Source organism: Pteropus vampyrus, unplaced genomic scaffold (genome assembly GCF_000151845.1).
Source record: "Pteropus vampyrus isolate Shadow unplaced genomic scaffold, Pvam_2.0 Scaffold29, whole genome shotgun sequence".
Lineage (NCBI taxonomy): Eukaryota > Metazoa > Chordata > Mammalia > Chiroptera > Pteropodidae > Pteropus > Pteropus vampyrus.
This window is the reverse complement of record NW_011888810.1, coordinates 9,118,793-9,146,746: the sequence shown is the minus strand read 5'-3', so window position 1 is coordinate 9,146,746 and position 27,954 is coordinate 9,118,793. Positions and strand designations below refer to the sequence as shown.

The 27,954-nt window shown below is 37.2% G+C and overlaps 1 protein-coding gene across 1 annotated transcript in view; it reads left to right on the top strand.

Moving 5' to 3' along the window:
* Window positions 1–27,954, top strand: part of CDH8 (cadherin 8) — a 334,115-nt gene that overhangs the window by 131,940 nt on the left and 174,221 nt on the right. Inside the window, exon 4 of the mRNA XM_011356674.1 lies at window positions 26,360–26,479. Within this exon, the coding sequence (XP_011354976.1) occupies window positions 26,360–26,479 (120 nt within the window). The remainder of the gene's footprint in view (window positions 1–26,359; window positions 26,480–27,954) is intronic.

Below are 27,954 nucleotides of genomic sequence, written 5' to 3'. Positions count from 1 at the left end.
ATATGGTAAGATTGTATTGTTTTGTAAGAAATTTTAATGGGTTAATCTGACCACAAAGCCCTATCAATAGTCTGTAAAATAACTGTAAAGATATCTCTTGTTAAGCAAAACAATGAAAGAAACCTTAGAATAGAAAGAGTCAATATCGAGATGAACAGAAGTACTTGAATGGGTTCCAAAGATCTAAGCAAGAACTATCTTAAAATGTTAACAGATCTCAGTGCCTTTGAGAAATGCTACTCAAGAGGACTTTTTTTTTTCCCCTTCTGGTTAAAAATGGGTCCTCTCGTCTCTATGCCTTGATAGTGAACACTGTTCACCAACTTGCTATTTCTAATGTTACTCTGCTTTGTCAAGGTTTGAGCGGAAAAAAGGAATTAACACAGGAGTGAGTATTTCGTAGTCTACAACCATCTCTGGAGAATCTACCTCTTTCAAGGCTGCAGTGAATACCTGCTGAGTGTCTAACTCATAGTGCGTTTATTCTCTAGTGACTATACATCTTCCCATTGACAGTATAGATAACCATCAGCCTGTGTATACAAGATTGCTTCTGTTCTGGAACACAAATAGACCTTTGACCAGATTTTGTTCAATTAGTCTTAATCCCAGGTGTTTGCCATGAGGACTGAGGTTTTTGAAATATTATCTTTCTAAGGAGCTCAGCATAAAAATATGTGAACTTAGGTTGACATCAGAGAAACATCATCTTTTCATGATAACTATTAGAGAAACAAAGAAAAGCTGTACTTTTCACGCAAAGGAGAGGAGGTGCAATAGGAAATACAGAGAAGAAAAAACGAGAGATTGTGAGACTTCTTGTTGAATTTCTCAGTCTCTGGTTCTAGAAATAAACTGAGTCTCGGACAGTTCTCATCTCTGGCTCTCATGATATTTCCATCTATCCATACATGACAACACAAAAAGGGGAGGGACATAATGTGTTTCTTAAAAGCAAAAAATTTGATATTGGGAGTGATGGTGAAAAGGAGTTATTCAAAAGAAATTCGGTCTATTAGAAAGTGGATATAAAAGCATCTTTCTTGCTAGCTATGTAAACAGTATATAAAGATGATAAATATTTATGCCTACTCAAACACTGTGCGATTTCTCCTTGTATGGACCCAGGCAATCACTCGTATATTTTTTTTTTTTTTGTGAAAGAGTTTGGCTCTTCAGGGCAAGGCATGGCCTATGGGTATTAGTAAAATGCAGTGTATATCTTCATGATATGATAAAATTGTCATATCATATCTCTTTATCTGCCATGGACTATTACCCACATGAAAGCAATGAGCTACATTTATTTCCTGGGAAAGTGAGGACCAAAGTGGGGTGTAGAATACCCCTTCTACCAGGCTTATGAAAGGATCATGCATCTCTTTGAAATGGGAGAGAAAGAAAAAATGAGAAAAGAACTATTCTCAGTGCAATATGAAAAAGGACCCCTCGTGCTGCAAGCAATGTCACTCTTCCATCCATTTATATTCACAGATCCTATTAATGGATGTCAGATAACCTACAGTCTTCTGTGCTTTGATCTTTTTAAAATTACTATTAAAGAAAAACTAGATGATCAAGGCTGAAAACAAAGGGCAACGTTCATTCCTGAGCATGTCTCTATTGTGCTTTTTCTCACCTTGACAGAATCATCTGAATGATGATAATCACCCCAGGATTTTTTTTTTTTTTTGTATTGCTATTCCTGTGTAATTATTAGGGCTGCTGATACCATTAGGTGACAATGAAGTAATATCAAACAATTCCCACATATTTATGTATATGCAACAAGTTACAATGTCAAAATGAAATGAAAGGAGAGGAGCCAGTATCCATCTTAAGAGCTGTTCTCACGTCTCACAGGTCTAACAAACTGGGCGAGTGCACAGTGAGGGCCTTTTCGGGGGACCGACAGCACGGGGAGGAAGACCGTGGCATGTGAATCCACATTGTCTCCATTGTCTGGTTTAGCACTAAGGGCATCGGTAAGGTAGAGTTTTCATAAGCACAGACAGCAATTCATGTTCCCGTTCAGGCTTTTCTACATTTTTTCTTTTCCTTGCCTCCCCCCCCCCCGTACTTATTTTTAAATTACGCATTGACGTGTAATACCCAAACAGTAAGATGTACATATTATGAGAGCACAAGCTCACATGTTGAAAAGACTTGTGTAACCAGCACCCAAATAAAAAAAAAAAATCAGATTAGTGCCAGCCCTGCAAAATTTATTCTTGTGCCTTCTTCCTGTCACTATTCCCTTAGAGCAACCAATATCTTCACTTCTTAAAAGCATAGGTCAGTTTGGGCTGCTTTATGCAAGTAGACTTGTACACTACATTTGCTTTTGTGTCAACTTTCTTCTCTCAATACCCCCAAAAGCCTGAAACCAGGTCTACCAAATTTATTAGATATGTGAATAAATCAGTGAGTATGTTGATTTTTATATTCATTTACCTGTTGAGTCCTCTTTTCATTTCCCCTCTTCTTTATCCTGGCTCTGGAAGGTGACATTGATAATAGATACGTTATTTTGGTTAGCCGTTCACTGCGTACTTAGCTCAAGGCAGCTAAGTGGGAACTTGCATGTCAAGGCCAAGTTTGTGTTTCAAGCCTATCGCCAGCATCATCTCTTAGTCCTGCCAGTGGTAAACCTACACCAGTGGGACACTGAAGAGATCTCTAATTTGCCTCAAATATATTTTACCTTTTTCCTAACAGGAATTTATTAAAACTACATTCATTTCAAAGAAAACAAAAATACTTGTTTTCCTTCCTTCCTTCCTTCCTTCCTTCCTTCCTTCCTTATTTTTTGTTTCAACCTCCATTTCTCTGCTTTCTCTGATATTACCACAAAATATATTTAACATTTATTGAGCACCTGCGTTTGCAGACAGTAAACTCACAGAGATAAAAGCCGTGTTTGCAAATAGAAAGACTTAGTGGTTGAGTTTATTCTCTGGAGTCAGCAGGCCTTGTTGCAAACCCTGGCTAATTTTCTTAGAGCACTAAACCCACCTTTATGCCTTTGTGATTCACCTGCAGATATTCGTCCAGTATCAAATATAAGCCGTTAACCTACATGAAACATGTCGCATTAGAGAAAACTTTATAATTTTATTTACATAAATTGTCATTAGAAAGGAAATTTTATTTCACTGCTAGTATCACTTGCTATAAATATATCAATTTTAGATAAATATAATATTGGATAAATATAATGAAATATATTCATATTAAGTAAATATATAATGTAAGATATTTATAAATATATAAGTAATTAACTTTGGTACAGACACCGTTGCCTGCCAAAGACTTTTATCCTAAAGCCTGCTTATTCCTTGCTATATAAAGGGACACTGGCAAATATCAGAAAGGTGTTCAACACATACTAGCATAAAACTGAGGAATTGTCTTCAGAATAACCAGAATGGTTAAAAGGAGAGTTGGATGGATTTACATCTGTCACTAAGGATTTGAAATAAATTAATGCTGATTCTTTGTGTACCTAGAGTGCCCTGTCGGAATGCTTGTCGTATTTTGGAGAGCAACATGTTATGCAAAGCACATGTTCATGTTTTGGTATCTGCCGAGCAAGAACACATACAGTAAATGTTCTCTCTTAACCGTGGCAGAGAGGGTAGCCTGCCTCCTTGAGGCTTGTCACAGATGTGGAAAGACTGGCATAGCAGAAACCACGATTACCCAGGTGGCCCGAGGATGCCTGGAGATACCACCAGGAGCTTCGGTTGCTGACCATTTGCATGGCAGACACATAATAATAAATATTTGCTGAATGGATGAAGAAGAAATCATGTGTCCTCATAACTCAGAGGACTTACAGCTGTTTCTTAACATCTTTGGAACTCATGAGCAGTAAGGACGTAGTATATCGATTACTCAAAAGCCATGTGAGTAGGGCAAAGGCCATGTTAGCAGGACTGCATGGGCTCTACTTAATAGCTAAAAGATTGATTACAGCAAAATGGAAAACATTTGTCTCTCCGTTCCTAGGCCGAAGAAATCTGGTATACATAAGCCATTGATATCGTAATAAAATGAGCAAACAGGTGGATGAATTTAAAGGTGTGTGATTGTTTCAATATTGGATGGGAGCATTTATATTTTATCCATCAAGTAAAACCAATTAGATCACAAGATATTTCAACATGCCAAGCTTAGAGTGAGTTATTGCTGTGCTATAAGCAATGGCATAAAGACAGTTTTGAAGAACGCTTATTCCAGCCTCAGAGACAGGAGTCATGGTGGGTTTTGAAGGGGCATTCTGCCATATTAGACGTGACCTTTGCTTTGAACATAAAATATATTCCTGATTAATTCTAAGATTTTGCCTGACTTTTTAGATATATTTTTGTAGCTCTTTAATTCTGCAAAACTTCTCTTACTATAGAAGTCTAGTTTGTGGGGCGGGGCGGCGGGGTGGCGTGTTGGTTTCGGATATGTGGGATCCAAGGTAAGGCTTTGGACCGCGTGAAATACATAAACATGCTTTCTTGTGTCTGCCCGAATGCTTTCTTGAAATGTTCAAAGGTAAAGCCTTGGGCTTTGAAGCTAGACTATGTTTGAGTCATGGATCTTCTCCTCACTACTTGGTGACTATGAGAAGGAAAGATACTTCCCTGAATCTAAGAGTTTTTGTCTTTAAAAGGGTATTTAAAAAGGAAAATTATATGAAAGAGTAAAATACTCTGCTCGACATGCAGTATTTCAATAAATGTCATTTTGGGCCAGGCTCTGAGGCATTGCTCTGTGCTACGAAATTCACTCAGACTAACCTTCTCAGTCACCGTGCTGCTTCTGAAGTCTCTGAACATCGATGTACATAAATTTGGGTCTTCTCTACTGTTTTTATTTAAGGATAATTTTCAGAATTAAGCTAGTTAGTCTGTTCAAAACAAATAATCATTATTCCATTACCTTCACTGCAGACAATATCCTTATACTTTGTTTCTGTGACCCCTCCTTCTCTTTTATTATTTGTTAAATTCACCCTCCAAAATTAATACCTTGTTTTTGACCTTTCCTCTAAGTTCTAGGCCTATAATGCAAACTGCCCTTGTGCCATGTATACGTGATATTGAGGAAACTTTGTAACAACCAGCAGATTTAAAACTGAGTGTAGTCATTGTTTGCTGCTATGTGACAGTATTACCACAAGCATCACCGTTTTTAACACCACGCTCTCACTATCTCGTAGTTCGTCTGGGTTGGGATCCATTCGAGAGGTCTGTAGTCCTCTGCATTAGCATCCCACGAGGCTGCAATCACAGGTCCAGCCAGGATCGGGCTGAGGTCTCATCCGAATCTTGACTGGGCGAGAGTCCAGATCTAAGGTCTCATGGTTGCTGGCAGCATGAAAATTGAGATCCTCGAGAGTTTTAAGTTCTTTGCTGCCTATGTCGGGTGCCCACCCTCCACTCCTTGCTGCGTGGGGTTTCCAGATGGCAACTCGGAACATGGCAGCTGGCTTCTTGTCAGCCAGCAAGAGAGTCTCTGACATGACAGACATTACAATTTCATGTAAAATCATCATGTCCACACAACAACATACAACCTATCATCTGCTGTATTTTATTGGTTAGAAGCAAGTCACAGGTCATATTTGTTATTGATCTTCTCCTTTCTCATTCTGCAGTAGCACAAATATTTATTTCCAAAACGTGGTTATGAGCATGGCTTTCCCTTGTTGCATACCCTTGAGTGCCTTCTCATTGCTCTTAGAAATGCATGTAGGTGGATTTGAATCATTTTATAAAAATTAACGATTACCTTCTACTTTTTTTTTCCCCAGCTGCTATGTCTTCTCTTACCATTCTAATCCAAGAAATTATTATATTTCACTTGGATCTCTACCTAGCCTCCATACTGGTCATCTACATTCAGTAGTCTACACATTCTAATGCATTCTCCAATTGCATTCCCTGTTCTAACGCATTCTTTGATTATGACATGTTCCTGAATACTGAGCTTCAGTGTTTCTCCATTGCTTTTTAGACATAGTTCAAAATTTATAACATGGCTGATAATGCTCTGCACAATTTAACCATGTCAGCATCCCCATGTAGTCAAGTTGTATACGCTGCTTCACAGACCTGCTCTTTGTTCCTCATGTGAGAAGGCCTCAGACTCTCCATACATTCCACTGATTTTGCCTAGAAGGTTCTAACTCCTATTCATTTTTCCAGTCTCAGATTATTATCCCTTCCTCCACATCTGTTAAGAGATTTCATCTCATTCTTTTTCTTCATACAAATTGTAATTGATTAATCAATTACTTGTGTAGTTATCCGTGATTGGCTGTAAGCCCCTTGAAGGTCTTCCAGTGCCTGTCACAGAGCCAAACGCAGAGCAGGTATTTCAGAAAATATGTGTTAAAAAAACAAACCATAAAAACAAAAAAGGAAGGTAGGACTAAGATAATGAGTAGTGTTCTTTAAAGGTTTCAGTTGCAGTTAGAGAAACGGACAAAAGACCTTTCAGCAAAGAGGTTAGGTGTGTAGGACGGTTGCTTTCTCATGATCTGTGGTCCTGAAAGGTCAAGTGGGAGAGACTGGGAGAGGTTCAGCAATGACTGGGGCACAGAACAGTTTGTGAAAATGATAAAAATAGCTAGTGCACAGATAGCATCCAAGAGATCCAGTGGTGAAGAAAACTTCCATGTCTCACAGAAACATGAGACATTTGGGCGTTGAAATGTTATCAGGTTCCGTATTGCCTCTCGGGGCGACAAGGCAGCTGATTCTGAAATGTGACAGAGGGAATTTCTTTTAAATGACATGGTGTCTTCAGTCTTCCTACATGAATCAGGCTGATGTACAAATGAGGGAAGTGCTTTCAAATGAAGCAGAAAATGTTCATGACCTTCCATCATTTGTTTTTCTTTTGCTACTCAAGTTTCTCTCTCCTAGTTAGAACAAATCCATCTTAAACAATATTTTTTCCCTTGACAATTCAGTATAAATGAAGTTGATTTATTTATTTTTATGTTTTAGTTTTTGGTCATCAGAGCTAAGAACATTATGGAAAGACAGGCAATGATGATTTAGCTGTCAATGCTTTACTTTTGAGGAAACTCATCTGTGTAGGATTTGAACAATGAAATATGAGACTCACTAGATTATCTTTTATTTTTCAGTGGCTTTAGAAACTTAGGCAAGACATGGGGGTGAATACATTAATCTTATTCAGTCTAAGGGATCAAAATCTTCTGGTCATAACTTAGATAGCTTGTTATAAAATAGGATTTAATGCATAACATGAGATGCTAAGTGGGGATTCCAGTGAGGCAGCAGAGACCACGTGGATGGACTCCGGACAGTAAATCCTGGACGATGGAGGTCACTCATTAAACATGCACATTTGGGTGCATTGTTTCTCTTCTCTATACATCCAACTTCTTTTCTTTCTTTTTAATGATATTCTTTTACTGTTGTATAGGGAAGGAATGTAGATGTATCTATGATATTTAGTAGACATTCAATACTTTTGTGTAAGAAATAAAAATAACATCACATACAAAATATCTGGATTAGTATCTTACATGCAGTAGGTGCTCAGTTAATCACCTTTAATGTCATCATTCTGAACATCATTGTCATTACTATGAATATGAATCAACACTGCACTGGGCAATTTCATCTGATTTGGAGTCTATAACAAAGGTGTTAGGCACTTTTTTTGTTTGTTTGTTTTGTTTTGTTTTGTTTTTGTATGAAGAAAATGCAATACAGCAATTGGCTCTGAGTCTTACAGCAAAATATGCAGTGAAGCTGGGATTTGACTCTCTCCAGGCTCACCATGAACACTTTCATCTAACTAACTCATGACTCTAAACATCCAGATGGAGCACAGTGTTGTTTCCTTAATATCTGTTCATTGTTATCAAAGTCACCACTGCTTTTAAGGTAGGTAAGGCATCACTCACTTTCTACAATCCCCCGACAAAAGCCTGTGTAGTTATGTGGAAATTTCTAAAGCTGGGTGAAGAAGTTCAAAGTCCTTTCTCAGTATGGGCACAACTTATTCAAGGTGCTCCTTGAGCCATCTTTTCAGGATACCTTTCTTAGGGATAGAAAATGGGATTCATTACTCAGTCTTCCATCCTTAACTAATAAACATAAAATACATATTTAAAGAGAAGTTCCGGTTTATCTAGCATCTAACTAGACAGTCAGCTCTGTGAAAGCAGGGCCATCGCTCACACATCTTCAGCATGGCAGTTTTACGAGTGGCTTCCAGTAAACACTAATAATTGTTTGTGTTTGCATGTAATTTTTTTCAACTGTGACAAAGAAAAACTTGTAAGAGCTTCATTCTAGTCTCCTTCTTATTTTTGAACTTACTGTTTATAAATTGTAGGTTAATGCAGTTTCTAAAAGTATTTCTCTTAATCCTTGAAAGAAGCAGCATTCTCTAATACGTTATCTCTCTCGTACATATTCTCTCTCTAACACGCACACACACACTAACACACACACACTATGCCCACACAGATATTCCTTCTCCCTCCATTTTCTCTTATTTCTATACATTGCAGTGTGTGTGTGTGTGTGTTTCTGTGTGAATTTGTGTGATATATACTGTCTAAGTTGGAGAGAAAATGCTGCTCTCTTTCCAAATCAAAGAGAAAAATGTGTAGAGTCTAGAACAACAACAAAAATAGCTAGTTTGACTCACAGTCTCTCTTCTTTGAAATAGAAATTCGATCCTGAAGTGAGTCCTCCTTTCTGTCTAGTGTAGTCTCCTCTCTGTGCATACGCACACAGGGAAATATGTGCAGATTCTAAAGTCTTCACTGGAACATGAGAGATCATTAATTTTGTATTTTCCTGGCAAAAATACAGGTGGGAAATTATTTATATTACAGGCTCTAATTCGAGGCAATTCAAGTTCCAAAAGATTGAGTTTTAGCAAATGCCTAGGAAGACTCTGTTTTAATAATGCTACTTTACCCCATTCACTTATGTGAGTTTTCGGTTCCAACCATAACATACAGCATTGGGTAGTTTTGTTAAAGAAGACGATGACGTTATTTCTTTATGGTGGTGCTGAAAGTAATTGTGTTTGATTTCAATGGGTCTTAGAAATATAGCGAAAATGTGTCTAAAAAGAAACATCATGCTGGTGACAAGAGATAGAGGTTTAGATGTAAGGGAACTGACATGTCGTGTGTAAATATAGTTATCACAATATTTATCTTCGTGGATTTCTTAATGTTCGTATGAGATTTTCATGTGTTACGAAGCTGTCGTATATATTTGTTATCCCACTGGTTCTCCATAATACTGCAGTGAAGTGGGTAAATAAGGGAATTAGACTCAGAGATTTAGTGGCTTGCTTTAAGTCTGTCTCTTCTAGCTCTTATTATCTATAAGCCCCCCATATACTGATCCCTATGCCAAATGTGCTTTCCATGTGCTTTCCAACAAACTAGGCTAATACTTGGATCAGAAAAAAGGGGAAGGGGACAGAGACAAATGGAAAGTTGATGGTAATTTGTTCTTGGTAGTTGACGAGTAGATAGTCACTTAATGGAGAGGAAGGAGAACATGTTTAATGTAAGAATGTGTGTGTAAGGGTTCTCTTATGATCAACATCTCGTAGTCACACTTCTTTGGTCCCCTGAACAGGCATTTAGAAATGAGCTAAGCCCAAGCAAGCTTTGGCCATTTCCCTGATAATGGATTAAGGTATGCTTAGACCTACTTTTGAAAGTTATTTGAAAACTGTCATGCAAGCAAAATGTCCAGGGTGTTAGTATTAATCATCCCAAGGCCTCGGAGTATGTGGGTGCCTTGTAGAATGAATGGGGAGCAGGGAGTTGACATCAAGAGCCTGAGGTCTTCTAATCTAATGTGGGAGCTAAGGAAACAGCAGTTGTCAACTCTTCAGGGGTTTGTCAAATCATGTGCCTGGAAATTTATGCTTATTTAATTCCTGTTTAGAATTTCACAAAGTGTGTAATTTTAATGACTATGCTTAGATATGTTACAATATATTAATTTTGGAAAAAAATTTATCATAAAAACTATATTACATCCTGTATTTCTTAATTTACCATCCTAAAAATGAAAACAAAACAAAAAATAACTAGCTATTCTGGTCATGACACCCTACCCATTGGCGATAAGATAGCATAATTACTGGAAAACATTGGATGAAAACAGGGAGATTAGTTACCTCCTTACTGACACTAAACTAAAACTGTAACACAATAAAAGGTTAAAAATCATACCTAGGTATATTCCCAACATCCGTAGCATAAACACTTCTGTACAGCCTTCAAATAGAAAGAGGTTAGGGGAATTTTCCAGTATACTTTTCTATAAAATTAGAAGCTTCATAATTGCCTTACCTTACTCAGAAGGTTGTAAAAGTTAAAAAAAGAATCTAAAGCATTATATAACGCATTAGATCAGTGGCTTCTGTTTTAGGTCATACATACCTCGGTTGATCTGCTGTCATAGTAGTACTGTGCGTTTCATACACTAATTCAAATGTGCACCACAGAGACATGGAGAGCTGGTTAAAGTGTCATTTCTCAGCCTCGCTCTCAGTGTTTGTGACTCAGCAGGGTCTGCAGTCGTTGAGAATTTCCATGTGTACCAAGTTCCGGAAGAGGCTGATGCTGCTGGTCTAAGGACTACACTTTGAGAACCACTTGCTTTAGTGAGTGCCTCCAATGCTCATTTTTCTACCTGGAGTTCTTGGTAGTGTGCCAGGAGATTCTGAGAAAATAAGGAAGGCGTGACCCATCTATCTGAGGCATTACCAGACATTTGTAAAGCTATTTCATATTTGAAAAAAAAAAAAAAGTATGTTAATATAGATTAGGGAATAGAACGCAACAACAACAACGACAACAACAAAACTTCATGACATATCATGAGAAAAACAGAAGACCTCAGAGTCTAAATTTATAATTGTCTTCTTTTATCTAGGAAAGGTGTCACCTAATATGGCTGTCTAACTTACTCGAGCTTTTTAAACATATCTTCCCAAACATTGTAAAATGAGAGGTTCCCCAGGGCAAGCACCATGTCCATTTACCTGTTCGTGAGTCCCCAGGTTCTATCTAGCTCCATGCTTGGTGAGAGCAGAGACTCGATCACCTGTTGTAATCTCTCCGTGTCTAGTTGCTACATAAGGAAAATAAAAACAATTATAGAACCACTTCATTGGAGTTGGTGAGATAACATTCTAAGTTGAGCCTTTTGGATTAATCTGAGACAGTATTTGAAAGTATTTGCCAAACATGATAAAGACGGTGAGAGCTTGCTTACTGTGTAACCCACAACTATGTAATTACAGTAAATAGACAAGTTGACGTACACCATTCTGTCTGAAATTCTTTGTGTGGGAGACCTGGGAATTTGCTGTTGAAGCAGTCACAGTATGCTTCTTCATTAAGTGGCCTGAATGGTTCACATTTCAAAAAACACTGCTGCAGAGGGGTTTATTCCTTTTGGGGACAATGCCAGCCTGGGGGATATGCCAGCAAATAAAGTTGGAAGTGAGAATACAGTCTACCTCAGACTTGTTCGTGTAAATTAAGAGTCTACTGGATGCTGGCGCTGGTCTCAGTAGCTAATCTTTTTTTATTATTTATCTAATATTAGCAACTGTATTCATCATTTATTTCCATTAATAAAAATGTACATTCATATCAGCTACTCTCTAATTAGAGAGAGAATTAGAAGTGTTTTAATACCTTAGTACAACAGAAAGATTACAATACATCGGTTTAAATACTTAACAAAAGTGAAGTTTAAGTTGTTATTTTTCGCATTTCTCCAGGCACTCCTGGATGATTTTTCACAGCACTTGACCTCCATCTGTCCTAAATTGTACAGACTGCTCTTTAGAATTCAGGTGCTAATTAACTTCTTAACACTTCTTTGCATAGTCCTGAAAGCCCAGTCTTCCCACTTCTGTGCCTTCCAAGGTGTCTCTTTGAGTTGCCTACTAAAAAGAAGTGTGTTTCCCACAGTATGTATTACTTTTGTAATTAAAAACTTGAAATAACATATAACTTTTTGAAGGGTGTAAGCACCCCTTCGTCTTCCTAACTCACAAATAGAACTTTTCCACAGGCTAGCGTGTGACAAGGTAGATTGCTCTCCCCGTCCTCTGAGATTCTGAATTGATTTCCATAGGGTAGGCATCAGGGATCTGTCTATCTGCATTTCAGCTCAGGTTCTCAGGGGATTCTGGGCCTGGTGGAGGACTCGCCCACCCAGAGCAGAGTTCTCAAACTGGATGCACTGCTTTGTTTTCTGACGTACTGTGCTTTGTTTGATAGTTTCCAAGTATGTCCAGTAAGTGTCTTCACATTCGGGTTCTCTCATAGCTGCTTTCCCTTTCTCTCAGTCATACAGGAGCTGCAGAGTACACATTACACACTGCGCAGCACGTAGCACAGTACAATCTTGCACGTGCATGTGCTGTTAGAATCAGCTTATGATCTCAGGTCCTACCTACATTCATGGGTTATGGGAAGCCCAGCTAGCGACCCAAACATTCTAGTCGTGGTGTTGTTTTTACAGTCAGTCTCTTATTTTCCATTTTTCTTCTATTTTATGGATTCTATTTTAGCTTCAACTTTTCTTTATCATTTAAATATTTACTATTATTACAACTATTACTAATGATATTCTAAATGTTAAGTAAATATTTACTTGTTCTTTTGGAATGTAGCAAAAAAAAAAGTTTGCTTATGTTTTAGATCTTTCTTTAGGATAACTTCCAAATGATGACATTACCAAGTCAAATATTTTGAATATGTATGTATGTATATATGTATGTATGTATCTATCATCTATCATTTTGTTTTTCTGGTTGTACTATTGGGGCCCTGGCTACATAATTATGCTACAAATATCTATATAGAAAATATGTATTATTGAGTCAGTGAGTGAATTAAAAACAAACATTTATTGGATACCTATTTAATACTATCATTTTTTAGAAATCTAATAATAATTTAAATCTAATTGTTAGGGTTTATCTGATGTCCGAATGAGATGATTCTATCAAGTAAATACTTGCGCCAAAAATGTAGTGGTTTCTCTATATATGATGGTAATGATCAGTGTTGAATTAAAACAAAAAACTGATATTTGAAAGTAAAACAGTAAAATAACAATGGATTAAAAAATTGGAAGTTAGAATGATGTGGAACTCTCTAGACATTTGTGGGTTTTTCCCTTTATGTTTCTCCTTTGAAGGAACATCATGTGTAAAGTTCGTATTTAATGATCATCCTGATTCCTAATTATTTTCTTGGGAAATTTGGAGAGCTATTAAAGGTAGCTTCAGTCCTTGTATGAAATACTGATTTGAAAATATTTCTCAGGAGAATTTGAAAACAAGAAAAGCCCAGATTCTACTGTTTTTTAGACATATCCCAGTGCTCCTCATTTCACACATTTATACTCAAACATGTACAAAATACTTACTGCCACATTTTTCTTTCTGCCTGGAGAACAGCTGTAAAGATATTAATTGTGCTTCAGTTATAAATGAATTGCCAAAAGGGACTGAACGGGTTGTGTATCTCATCAGCGTGCCCTGTCTGATATAAATAATGAGACAGGAACTTGGTAAATTGGAAATTTGTGATAAAAACGAGATGTGATGTTATGAAGTCCCACCAGTTCCTTCTTCTGAATACATTGATTTTTAAGGCATTCTGCAAGACCGCTAAAATCAATGACTGTCCGTTATAAAATGTTGGTTAAAAAAGCTCTATTACGGGGGCCAACTACAAATTAGCCCAAAGAGTAAACACAAAGGCAGTAGAAATGTTAAAAAGAAAAAGACCTGCAGACGTTGTGAAGTGTAGTTGGGAAGGCACAGCCACTGGAAAACGTAGTCTTTTCTCCTTTTCCACCTAAGATTCGTAAATATGGTGACCGGGAAGAATTGAAAATCAGAGCTATAACTCAACTGAGTGAGGTACTTTATTTTATCATGTCAGTTATTTTTAAAAGTTGAGATTTTCTTTGCTATTCCCCAAAATTTCTCTCCGTGTCTCTTAAATCTGCTAATTTTTGCTTTTAACCTTTTGCTAGCACCTGGCAACATGACTATTTCCTAGCATGACATCATGATTAAAATTTAAATCTAAGAAAAATATTGATATTACCAAATGTCTGATACAAATAAATTGATGTACTTTGAGTTTTTTTTTTCTAAATGAAACCCTGTTTTGGAAGAGGTCTTACTTTAATGTGATCACAGTTTGGGGATGAAATACAAAAAACTGCACACACCTATATACAGACAAGTATACTGTTTATTTATTATGGCAAAGTCAATATTCTAAAATTATGGAATACCCTTGAACTTGAACTACTTGTGATGTTATGTCATCAGGGAAGGTTTTATTTACACACGCTTAACCTGTCCTTAACTTTCCCCCAGAAGCAGCAGGACTCTGAGCCAATATCCTCTGTAAACACATCACTCCTTGGGCATATCTCAGTGACAGCCTGTGCAATGATATTTCTTCCCATGCCTCTTTCCTTGTTAGTCTGTGAACTCCCTAATGGCCAGGGAAGACCCGTATTCATTTTTGATATCCCAGGGCCAAGCAGGTTGATGGTATACAGCAATCAATAAACATCTAAAGAATGAACAGAAGAAATTAAGGAAGGAGAGTAAACAGAAAGAGGGTTACGAACAGGGAATGAAAGAATAAGATGAAGAGATGAAATGTTAATTTGATTTTTCTGCTAATATTTGGTTAAACTACTTAAAGGTATTGTCTAGATCAGATTTATTAGCTTATCTTCAGGGCTAAAACATAATCAATCAGTCAATTTCTGTCTCACTCTCTCTCTCTCTTCTTTCCCTTTTCTATCCTACTAATTTGAAAAAACAAAAGCAAAAACACACCTTGAGATGCTGGCAGATCCTTAATCACTTTTTGTAAACCCACTGCCTAGTCTTTCATGCATTCATTCAATGCCTATTTTTCCAAGATTTTAATTAAGCAGGTAGAGTTTCCAATACATTTTTTCCAACTCTCTCCAGGCAAAAAGGTACTAGGTCTCACTTATTCTTCAAGTATTTTTGACTTTATGTTATGCTCTGCTTGTTTAATAAAAAGTCCCTTTTCCTTTTATACATCTTTTAAGAAGATCTGAGGGAAAGAAAACCAGCTCTTAACTGGCATGCAAGAATTCCTATATCCAGGAATGAGCTGATAGCACCAGAGGCACAAAGGATGCTATTAGGAATTGATGTGGATCAACTTCATTTAAAATCCAATGACTTGTTTTCTTTGAGGTGAAGTCTCTTTGCCAAGGCTAAGTTTCTGATAATAAAATAATAGCCTCCATGCTATTGGTTATTTGTAAGAATTACATATGTATAACTTTCTTGGTTGTACGGTTAGGTTTATGGGTAACCTTGACAACTTATGGTAAGGTGCCAGAACTTCAGAGTTGAACTCTCTGGGTTTGAGGGAAAAAGTTAATTGAGTTAGAATAGTATAGACTATATGTCTTAATACATTTATTTAGTTTCTTTGAGTCTGTTTTTCCATCTAAATATGGAGACAATAATAGTTATTAGGTACATATGGAGTGTAAAAATGAGTGAGGGAAGAGAAAGAACCCTACATAGTATGTAGCACATAGTTTGAGATAATTAACAGCATCATTGTCACTGTCACAACTAGAATTTGAGATTAGGAATAGGTGATACCTCTCTAACTCTTTCCAGATTGAAAGTCACTGCTTTTGTAATGAGAAATAAAATTTAATTTAAAATATGCTAATACCAGAATACAAATACTATATCTCTCTGCCCCACCCTTGGCCCCCCGCTTTTTAAATAGAGTAGAAGTGCTGGTTTTCTGTGAGTTGGAATTGGACGTGAATGCCAGCATCTTAAATTATAACCTGGACTCTGGTAATGAGAGATGTAGATAGTCTGTGTCTTAGTCAGTTTGAGCAGTAATAAAATGACCGTAGACTGGGTGGCTTAAACAACAAATATTTATTCCTCGCAATTCTGTAACACTGTGTGTGCTCATTCACTCTAGGCTAAGCTTGTCTGTGATGCCCCCTTTTCAGACTTAGGCTCTTGCTTACTGGCCTTTGTGGAAGTGACTGCTGCCATCCTTGCTGCAGGATTGTGAAGCCTGAACAGGCTCCAGTCTGTCACCCATGGCATCTATCATCTTTGTCTTTCTTCCTAGGTCCTGGGAGGAACTTTACTCCTAGACTCCTAGTAAAGACATTTTCCACCTTCTAAGCCCCAAAATAAAGTCTTCAGCCCATCATTTCTTCTGTGAGAAATTTTCATGAGCTCATGTAAGGGTTTAATATCATACTTGCTTTTGTTTGCAGCCACAAAAGTGGGCCCATCATTAGGAAGGCAAGGTCATGACTTCTCTCGTAAGAAGAGGAAAAATCCCTACTATTTCTTCTCTAATAAGTTTAAAATATGAAAATAAGATGAAACAGCAGAAACAACATGTAATTCAAAATGTCAGTGATCGACTTGCTGTATGAATTTCTGAATGTGTCTTCCTAAAGGAAATAACCACTCATTCATTCATTTACTTATTTAACAATTATTTATATGCAAGGCACATTCTGAGGTGCTAGAGAGAAAAATAAAAACATTAGGTCATGTTCTCTGCTCTTGAAGATGCCAAATTCAGAGCCAGTATAGTGTTTGTATAGTGATTAGAAGGCTGGTTTGGGGATCCCTGGGGCTGGGTTTGAATAGAGACTTTATCCTTTTCTATTTGAACGGAGATAATCATAACAGATGCTCAAAGCCTTGTTGCAAATATTAAATGAATAAATATTTTGCAGCAGGTGTTGTTCTTAGCACGTACACAACCAAGACAATGTAGGGCCATGCTTATAATGTGGAAAAAAAAAAAAAAGGATGAGGCCACATTAAAGGTGAATGGGTTAAGTCTGGAAAGGAGGATGGAATGGGAAAGTTGAGAGAATAAGAAAGAATATTGTTTTCAAAAAGCCTTCCGTCTGAAAGGGAAAAAAATCTGTATGCACTGCAATTTATATATAAAAGTAAAATGTGCCCCCAGAGACAGTCAAATAAAGTATTTTTAGAGTTCAGAAGAGGGAATAATTTAGCTTGGGAACAACTAAATCTTAACTGGATCTGAACAAGTTAGGGGGCTGGGCTGGGGAAGGATAAAAATGCACTTGCTTGAGCGAGTGTTTAGGTAAAAAAATAATAATCAGGAAGATTAGAGAATTCTGGTGATTGACGTAAAAGAGGTGTTTAAAACCCTTTTTTAACTGTCCATTTTCCTTAGATATACTCCATACTGATTAACCTCTTTCAAGGGAGTTCTCTCTGATTTGCATCCCCCACCTCTGAATTTTGACTTAAAATCATCTTTTTTCTTGAATCTAATCTCAATATCAATGCCCCGCCCCCTCCCTAATCTTGATTTAGCTGTTTAGCTTCCCCTCCTGTGTTATTCAGTATCTTTCTTTTTCACCTGAAGCACATTATCACATCACTTGTTAGCTGTTTAATTTTCTGCCTTCCCGCTAGTCAGCCCTTCAAGAAGGCAAAATCGTCTAACTAGGATGTTTCTTAGGTGGCTCAAAGGCTTGATGCAGAGAAGGAGCGCAGTAAAAACATATCAAAATAATAAAGGGCTCAAATAAGAGATAAGCCCAACTCACCTCCATTTTAGGTACATCACGGATGGCGGCTCATGTAGGATGACATGTTTTGGGTTAGTGAACACTTTTAAACAATCTTCCTGAAACCCTAGCTCTGTAATGATAGCCCAATTAAACCTGCCCTGTCTAGGACTTTTCCTTCTGAATAGCCCAGAGGCTCAGCAGCCTTCGATTTGCCAGATTTGCCATTCTATAGGAGAATTACTCATTTTGTTTTTCACATTAAAAAAGAAAAATTTTATGCGAGGTGATGGATATGTTAATTAACTTGATTGTGGTAATTATTTCACAGTGTATATGTATATCAAATCATCATATTATACGCCACAATTTTTTTGGTCAATGATACCTCAGTAAACCTGGAGGAACAAAAGAGGAAGGGAGGGCAGCCCCAACTGCACTACTGCCACTTTTTAAAGTCCTGGCTTTTAACTAGAGAATTGTGCTTATTCTAAAAGAATTTTAGAATAAAATTCTAAATATCGCCATTGCAGTGGTTATATTTTTGTTGTCATGCATCTTGGCCTCAAATTTACACTTTACCCAACATAAGTGGAATATCCTAGGCAACCTAGGGCTTCACACAACATCCCCTCACCCAGGGGTTACCAATTGCACGTTATCCTTATGAAGCCTCAGAATAAGAATAGGAAGTGGGAGATATCATTTTCATATTTCATATTAGGAAACTGAGTCTTAAGAGTGTAAAAAAAATTCCTTGCACTACGAGAGCAGCAAGTCACTGATGTAGAATATGATCTCATTCTGCTAATAAGATAATGTGAACAAAAACTTCTGACATTATAATTGTAGCACGTATGTGTTTTCCACTACATCGTGCTGCTCCCTTCTAGAAATAAATTTAACCAAGATTCGCAGTTTCCTGTAATAAAGAAAACCCATACGAAAGCATTGCTAAAATAAACCTCAAATACTGTTAGAAACTCTGACTCTGCGGCACATTCTTGAACTCTTCACGTCTAACTGGGTGCTCAGCTCACAGTACCTACTATGCAAATAGCCTTTGTGTGGGTGAATGAATGAGTCTGTTTAATGAAACAGGATGAATGAAGCTTGCGCCTACTGTAACCCTGACACGTAGAAGTCACCTGCAGTGCCACTGGCAACACAATTTTGTAAGTTCAGAAATAGCTGCCAATCTAAAGCATAAATGATGCTAGCTTACTTCTTAGGCATATATAGGATTTTATTCTGCAGGTAACAGATTAGCAAAGGCTGGATTGCTGGGGAACAGGCTCCCTCAGAAAAGAAAATATACTTCTTTCCTTCTGTGTCATAAAAGAGTCATTCCAATTCTGAAAGGGTTTATTTATACACATGGAACTGTAAAACAGACAGCTTATTAGTTTTCACTACCAGACCTCCGATCGTCCTCATTATCTGTTTGCAAAAGCAGGGGGTAGGCCTCCATCCTGGTGGCGTTGGTCACGAATGTGGAAAGAACTTGCCTCCTGTGCATAGTAAACATGGCTCGGATTTTACAGTTACACATTTTCATACAATATTTTTCATTTCTCTCACCCGATGCACATTACAGATGTTCGCCGGAATGATGCACGGGTGAATAGAAGACATCTGTGTGCTCAAATGCATTTTCTGAAGTGTTTAATTGTTCCAGAAAGTTTCAGCCTCATTTTAAAAACAAAACGTTAAGTGTGTATGGATGTTTCATTAAGTTACAAAACTGTTTATACCTCTAAATGCTCCAGAACAAAATATGGAAACTGAATTTTATTTCCCTAGTTTATGTCCCAAATCAGAGAGCCAGAGAAATGACAGGATACATTTTGGTGCTGTCCATTTGCCTGGCTGCAGTTAAGAATCTGTCTGTTCCTGTAATAAATTCAATTTGGAGCATGTAGAATTTGGCAGCGACATTTCATTATAGGATGAGAGTTGGCACAGGAGGAGAACACCCAGTAAGCAACGGTTAGGCCTTTGCAAAAGAACATGGAAGGGAAGGTGATGGTGTAGAATTTCACTGTGTGCTGTATGTCTTAAAAAAGAGGTTTCGGAAGTAAAATGCAAGCCCATGATACCTCTGCCTCCTATTCGGCTGCCTTTTATAAATCCCAAGTTCGATGCCCAACGAAAGAGAAGGGTCTGATCTATTGTCACTCTGACGTAATGTTCCGAGTTAAACAATGGTCATTGAGACTAAAAGTTCCTAGAAGGAAGTAGACACCTTCTCTTCCTGCTTACAGGTCAACAGTAAAGTTCACCATTTATCACCCCAAGAGCTTAGCTGGGAAAAAGTTCTCCATATAGAGGGGTGAAAAAAAAAAAAAAACAATCATAATTTTTATCGATTCATGTTTCATTCTCCTCATCTTCTAAAGACTCCCTCTGGTATACCCGGGGGTTTGGATATATGACATTTCTATAATTAAATAGCAAAACTGAAGAAAAGAAAATACTGGTATGATTTAGACCATCTTTCCCACTGGTGGAATCTGCTTGGAGACATGCATGCTGAAGCCCATGATATTGGAGATGTGAAGAAAAATACGTTGCTGCCCCCACATTGATTTCTCCCGTTTCCTTATACACAGTTAGGTCTGTGCTCCGTTGTGACTAGGGGGGCAACTGGGGTAGTGGGAAACCACAACAACCCCCTGCAAAAAAAAAACCCTGGAAGTACATGCCAGTCAGCTACAGAGGTATCTCAGAGCATTGTTTCATAAAACTAAAAAGTAATGGATTTGTCATGACACATTTAAAAAATCCAGGGCCAAATGCCTCAGCTTCTAGTAAGAGATAATTTATTAACGTCTACGAGTTATACGGGTCCTATGAAATTATTGTTCCGGTATTCAACAACAACCAAAAAGCGTTGTCGTGGCAACACCTGTGCCCCATTACCTCTTGTATCACATAATATTAGGGGAAATTAATAAGGTAGATGAGGAAAGATGAGTTGAGGGTTTAGTTTTATTACAGTAATAAAGACAGTTGCATCATTGTTATGACCTGTTAGACCCATGGTCTTTGGGATGTGTGAATGTTTAAGTAAGATATTTTTAGACGATAATGCCAGACCCTCTGTTCGTGTGCTGTATGTCCTGAACATAGATCAGAGTAGCTGGAAGGTCAAATAAAAAGTTTGAAGATGATAGTAAGAGGCCAGGAATTCTGGCTATTTGCGAAGGTTCTGCCGCTTTATTTCCCCATCTGCTATCGGAATGCCTATTCTCTGAAAATGTATTGTAGAGGACTCTCTGCAAATGGGGTTTGTGTTCTTCTCATCATAAGGGTTTTTGTTTTTCCGGTGTGCACATTTGCACGCGGCACCAAACCTTTGTTTTCCTGCTCAGGGTGTCAGCACTAGCATTTTTCTTTCTGAATAATGTGCAGAATTGGTGTGCTGACTTGCTCATAAAAAGTATAGCCTAGTTAACAGAGCTGCACTACCCAAATCCCAACATCTTATTTTCTTGAAGATCTTTCATCTTAGTTTGTTGGTAAACTGGAACCTTTAACCTGACAGGGGAAAAATTTTGATGGTTAATTTTGCTTGTAGTGTTTGCTGTCATTATGGTGGGGAAATGCATGGGTTCTGTCGCTAATGGGAGAAGTTTCAGGTGTTCCGACAGGCGGACAGTACTGTGAGCCCTCTGTTCATTAAAACCCAAGCAGCACACTTAACCAAGAAACGAAATGCAGAAAAATGGGTCTATTAAAAGCAGAATTCACCTTGGAATTGACGTATTCATACTTGACTTGATACTAGCAGGATGAATTGTGGTGACAGGGGTCATTTTTGTTGACAACAGCTGGAAATACAACAGCTATATTATTATAATTAGGATCAGCATCAAGTTGGATGATAATAGGGGCTTTCTTGGAGAAATGGCACAGTGTCAGATTTATAGTCACTAGCTAAATGAGTCTCTTGTATCCTCGACAAAGGGACCAAAACAGTTCCAAATGAAAACACAAACAGAGAATCCTGTTGTTATATTTCCTGGGTGTTACTCAGGGTCCTATTTATCACACACCGACACTTGCCTCTTTGAAGAAACATTATCCTGCAAAGTTTACACTTTTCAATTTGCCTCTGTGGTCTGCATTCTGCATGCATTTCCATGGAGAAGCCTATACGGCAGCTTGACTAGAAATCTTTTCTGCTGCAAGATTAACCTCAAAGCATCCATTTTTCCCCCCTCTGGGTAATCACTTGACAAATTCATCCACAGAACCTCCACACACATCTATTCCAGTGTACAGGTACATCAGCAGTCTTGAATCACTATTAGGAGAAATATCACCTTTGACGGAAAGGAGTGCTGCCTTTTCATTTCCAGATGTCTAACGTTGAAAGATGCGGATTTCCGGAGAAGCCAGACATCAGGCAGCAATATTCTGGATGAAGATGTGGGTAAAAGCTCGTCTTAGCTCTGTTGCAGTCCTCAGCCCAGTAGTTCATCTTGGCAGGTGTATGGGATTTGCATGGGTTGGGAGATGTGTCGTCATTCATTTGAATGTCATCTATTCAAATAACTTCGAGAAACTTACACTGGCGATGTGCCTGGATTTGTGCTCACTACATCAAAACACATTTTATTTTTGAGCCCACAGCAATTTTATACCACAGAGGAAACTGACATGAGGTGGATTGGATAGGAGAATGTGAGATTGTGTGTGCGTGTTTTCTTTTATAAAAGGACATGAACATTTCGTTATATTTGGAAATTTGTTTTTGTATTTTCTCCCCAAATGTAAAGAATATACTACTATTAAAATGATTATACAAAGGTATATTTAGCTATAAATTATATCACCACCACTTAAAATTAGTTTATTATCCAGTCTCACATGTACATACACATAATATACTTATAATAATAGTGACAATAAGCTCTCAGAAATATTGTTAAGAATATTTTCTACATTCTTTGCATAAATTATTACATTTAATGATCTCAACAAGCCTAGGATGTAACAATTACTATCACCTTCCTTTTTACAGATTAAGGAACTGAAGATGAGAAAAGTTTTATTACTTGGCCAATGATGCAGAACTAGTCAAAGTTGGGAATGGAATATAAACCAAATGTTCTGGTTCAAGGCAGTTTAACTGCAAATTTATCTTTGCAGCCACTTTTCTATACTTATATTATCTCATTTGATCCTCACACAAATCTTTGAGGTTTGCAGAATAAAAATTACCACCTTTGCATATGAAAAAACTGAATCACAGAACATGCAAATGACGGAAATTCATCTCCTTACTCCTGCCTCAGTGTTTGGCAGTGGGAGGACTGGATGCTTCTCCTAGTAAGGTAACATCAAGTTACAATAATCAATGGAAATAATTGTAATGATCATCAGTCTTATGATAGTAAACTCCTGAGAAAATATTCCCAACTTCCATTTAACAAGAAATAATCTCCATGGCTCTTTATGTATTATGAATGGTATAAAAAATACTTCACTTTATAAACACATCTGAGTAAGAGTTCTTTGAAGTAATCATAATAGAAATTAATTCTTCTATGGAATAGTGGAGTTAATTTTTTAAAAAGTCTGGTGTTCATTATAGTCATTCTGAACTATGGCTTTACATCAGAATTGTCTGAGAAGATTAAAAAAAATCCTCAACCACCATCCTTATTTTGCCATCCCATAGATCTAAACGAGATCTAAATATTTTTTAAAGCTAGATTCTAAAAAGTAAGCAGAGTTGGTACTTACAAGCTTAGCATTTGGTAATTTCTGTGCTAGGCTCCTACGTATATTATTTTAACTCTCATAAAACTCTAATATATATTGTAGATTTGAAATCCGAGGCTAAGAGAGGTCAAATGATTTGCCCAAAGAGGCAGAGATAAGTGTTTCAGAGTAGGATGGAATCATTTCATCTGCAAAACTGTTAACCCCCAGCTACTCTGTCCAAATGTACCCGCCTACACATATATACACAGTAATTCTGTCGTTGTTCAGAAACCATCTAGATTTACTTAAGAGTCACCAACTGGAAGATAATTTTGGTGATGACTAGGGTTTTTGACTGTTCAGTTCTCTTCCCAGTGCCTGAGCAGTGCCTGGAACTGCGTGCTCGCACTCATGAACATAACTCTGAGTATAAACCTTGACTTTATTTTTCTGATAATGTGTTACTTCATAATGGGGAAAAACATTTCTCCTCAAAAACAAAACAAAAAGTCAAAGTAAGCAAAAGCAAAACAAAAAGTCATGGCACGGTCTTCTACATGGAAGAATTCATCCTTTCTCATCTGTCTCTGAATCTTGTATTAACTTTTTTTTTAACTAATAGTCGCAAAAATAGATTCTGTATGCCATTCACTCAGTTTATCCCCAGTTAAACATCTCACGTAAACTTAGCATAAGGGCCAAAACAAGAAATTTAGCATTGGCATCGTTGTCATTGCCCAGTGTTAATGTTTTCTCACCTCTTCCCTGGACTATTGTTGTAACCTCATAACTAGTCTGATCTCCTAATCTTCTATGCCTCTGCCTCCAATTGACTCTGGGAACACTAACAGGGAGAGGCCCACAATGTAGGAGTGACCTCTAAATGAAGTATCTTCTCTATTTCCTACAGGATAAAGCCAACACTCACCAACCATCCTGTCGTTCAGATGCCTCCTGAGTTCTGTTCTCAGCGTGCATCTTCAACCTTAGCTTTGGTGGCTGACTTTTCCAGCCATCTCTCCTCCTAAAATTGTTTTTTGGAACTTTCATCTCATTCTCTTCCTCTCACCTGGGAGGTTTTTCCTCCAGTTCTTTTCCATCCCACACAATATTCAAATAACTACAAATATTGTACTTTCACGTGCTTATTTTCGCCAGCTAGTTGATGAGCTACTTGTAAAGTGAGTCGTTATTATTATTATTATTATTATTATTGTTATTATTATTATTATATTGCTCCCAGTGTCTGGTGGAATGTATTACCCAACTGACATTCAGTGCATTTTTTTCCTAACTGTAGATTTTGTAGAACCTCTGAATCATCATTTTGTGTAGAAATTTCAATTTTACAGTCCTATCGACTGCTCAACAAATATTGTTGCATCTTCCTGTATAGTGACTATAATTCAAAGTGCTACAAAAAGAGTTTGACTGGCAAGCTCTACCTTATTTTAGTAAGCACAGAGGTATGCTGCTGAGATCTACCCGTGACTTCTTTGAGGTTTAAAACACTCTTGCCCCCATTGCCAGAAATGTTGTGATTGACAGCTCAGGGCTGATTATTCCACAGCTGAAAAGAGACCTGTGAAGGCCAAGGCCAAGGCTCCTTTCTCAGAGGGGTTCCCTTATCCAATCCCTGGTTAGTGCTAGAGTCTAAAGGCCTGTACCCATTTCCTCAATGACCATCGCAGCTCTAGAGTCCACAGAGGCCTTTGTTTTAACAGCACCAAGTGCTTCTTCTGCCCAATATTATCCTTTTCCACTTCCCCCAACAGATATGGACCAAAGAACACTCCCCAATAAAAATTCTGCAAGAAATTTTGAGCCGAGAGTCTACTTTCTAGGAAACTCACCTCTGGTGCTTACCTACCATTCCTCATTAAGTCATCAGATAGTTTATTCATTCATCCGCTCATTCCATTAGCAAATATATGTTCGATAATTATTATCTAGTGACACTGACCAGATCAGGGAGACATTGACCCTGCCCTTGTAGAGCATGATACTTGTAATGACACCAGACTTCTCCAATTTCTCCCCAGTTTCACCAGTTCCCCAGAATTACAGTCTCTCAGATTATTTTGCCTTTACTTAAGCATGACTTATTGCTTAGAATTCCTTCCCTTCTTCTTTTGGTTAAACTCTTTACCTGTCTTTAATAATTTAACTTGAATGTAACGTCTCTCAGGAATTCTTTTCTGACCACCCTCTCTGTGCTGGCCTGAGTGAGTGACCGACGCCCGGTGCTGTTGCATTCAGCTGAATTTCTATATGTACCTGTCAGTCCCCTCGTCCCTCCCACCACCAAACTGTAAGCTTCTTGCCTGTAGATTTTGACTTAGTATATCTACTCTCTATCAGGCAAACTGTATGTGCTTAACTGCTGAATGAATGAGAAAATAAAAAAATAAATTAAGCTGAAAAAAAGGTTTTGCTTATTTTATCCATCAGGCCTAATTACCTAAAAGTGCTGATTAATCAATGGTTCCAATATCATTTTGTATTCTGAAGAATTACATAAGATGGATAAAATATTCTTTTGGTATTTCTGTACAGCTTTTACAAGCAGCCTTTTTTTTAAAGGTACTTTTTTGTGTGTGCTTTTGCAAGACTGAAATGCTACATGTTATATTGTATTATTAAGCTTACATTTCATATTTCTTTGGTATGTTTTCTTTTCAATATTCTTCAAACCCACATGAGTCTTTAAAATGAAAACTACAAAGGAATCTTAAATAGTGCAGATTCTAAAAGGGCCATCTTTATATAGTATTCCAACTTCCCAGTATTCTTTCTTTTAAAAGACTTCGATATTGTTGAAGTGATGATGGAGTCGTTTATCTCCATATTTTCAGAGAGATTTCTTCCTTATTCCCACACATGGATTTCTGTATAATATGCTTAGCAAATTTTAGCTCTTGGCAAAGAATAATGTGTTAATTGTTATCTTTCTCGCTCTCTCTCTCCTTTTTCTTTTTTAGGTACGTCTGTCACTAATGTAACAGCCACCGATGCCGATGACCCAGTTTACGGAAACAGCGCAAAGCTGGTGTACAGTATCTTGGAAGGACAGCCCTATTTTTCCATCGAGCCTGAAACAGGTTTGTGGCCTAAATTTTGAATTCGATTTGCCATGTTATTGCTTCAGGGAAACACTTTTCTTGGGATTCGGATTATGAGACGTTATGGTTAAGTATTTTACTGACTCTCTCAGTAATATTTGAATGTATTCTTTCTGTGCAATGCGAGGGACATGGCAAGCCCAACAATCATTCTGATACTGATTAAAACAAATTGCAGATCCTTGGTAGACTATCACCTGTTTAACAGATGGCCTGGCACCATTTTTCATCCTGGGGGTGGGGGAGTGCTTAAATATCAAATTTAAGATGAAATTTAGTTACTTATTGGCTGTATGATTCTTGGCAAATAACATTTGTAAATCTTTCTAAGTTTCAACTTACACTTCTATAAAGTGGGTATGGAACCTACCTCGTAGCATTATTATCAAGATCAGATGAAACAGTAAATATCAGCCATACAGTACATGATATGTGGTAACAATTCAATGGATGGATATGACATTTGTTATTAGATTCCTTATTTTTAAAACAAATAGCTACTGATATCTACTCACTAGAATTCTTTATGAAGATATTGTGTGTTACATTGTTGTATATATCATGTTATATTATTTTTATTGTTATTATTATTAATACCAATATTAACCTAGCCAACATCCTGAATCTGATGGTACAGATTTTAGAAACCATAACTTCATAAAATAATAGTTTTTGCAAATAAAGGTAAATGTTTTTATTGTTCAATTTTAATAATATATTACAGAAGTAAAGCCATTTTGTTAGACTTTTCATAATCCATGGTTTTTTTTGTAGCACATTTACAAATGATCATAAATGACAATATCTTTGGTATGCATTTTTCTTCTGTACCTTGTGGTTTTGTCTGCAAATTTCCAAGTAGAAAGGTTTAATATACAGTTACATATACATATAATACCATTACTTTGATTTATGAGTTTTCAGCATTATTGAGTTAAATTTTCATATCTTACCAGTAAGTCAATTATTAATTAAATTAAAAATTTAAAGCCCATCTTTGCTTTTCTTTAATTCAAAGAGTAAAATCCTCATGCATTTAAAAGTGAGAAACAGTACGTTTATACATAAATAGGTCATGACTTAACATTGAATTTAGATTTAGAAACAGGAAAGAACTCTTCTAAAGCACATTAATTAGGGGTATAATTATATATTCTTCCTCAGAGAAGAAGGAAGTCTGTCATAAATGTCACCTCATTGGGGCTCCTTGAGGACCCTGGGGAAGTGGAAGAAGATGTAATCAGCTCTGGATTTTAAGGAAAAAGCAAAAGTCTGGAGATGTTCTATTATTTGGCCAAAGTCACAGGGACAGAACTGGGAGCAGAACTGGAATTCACACTCAGGTCTTTAATTTCAAAGTCACTGTCAGATACATTTGAACTTCACTTTTCATAGGAATCATTATAGTACAAGGGCTTGTATAAAACAAAAACATGTTGACTGTTTAAGTGGAG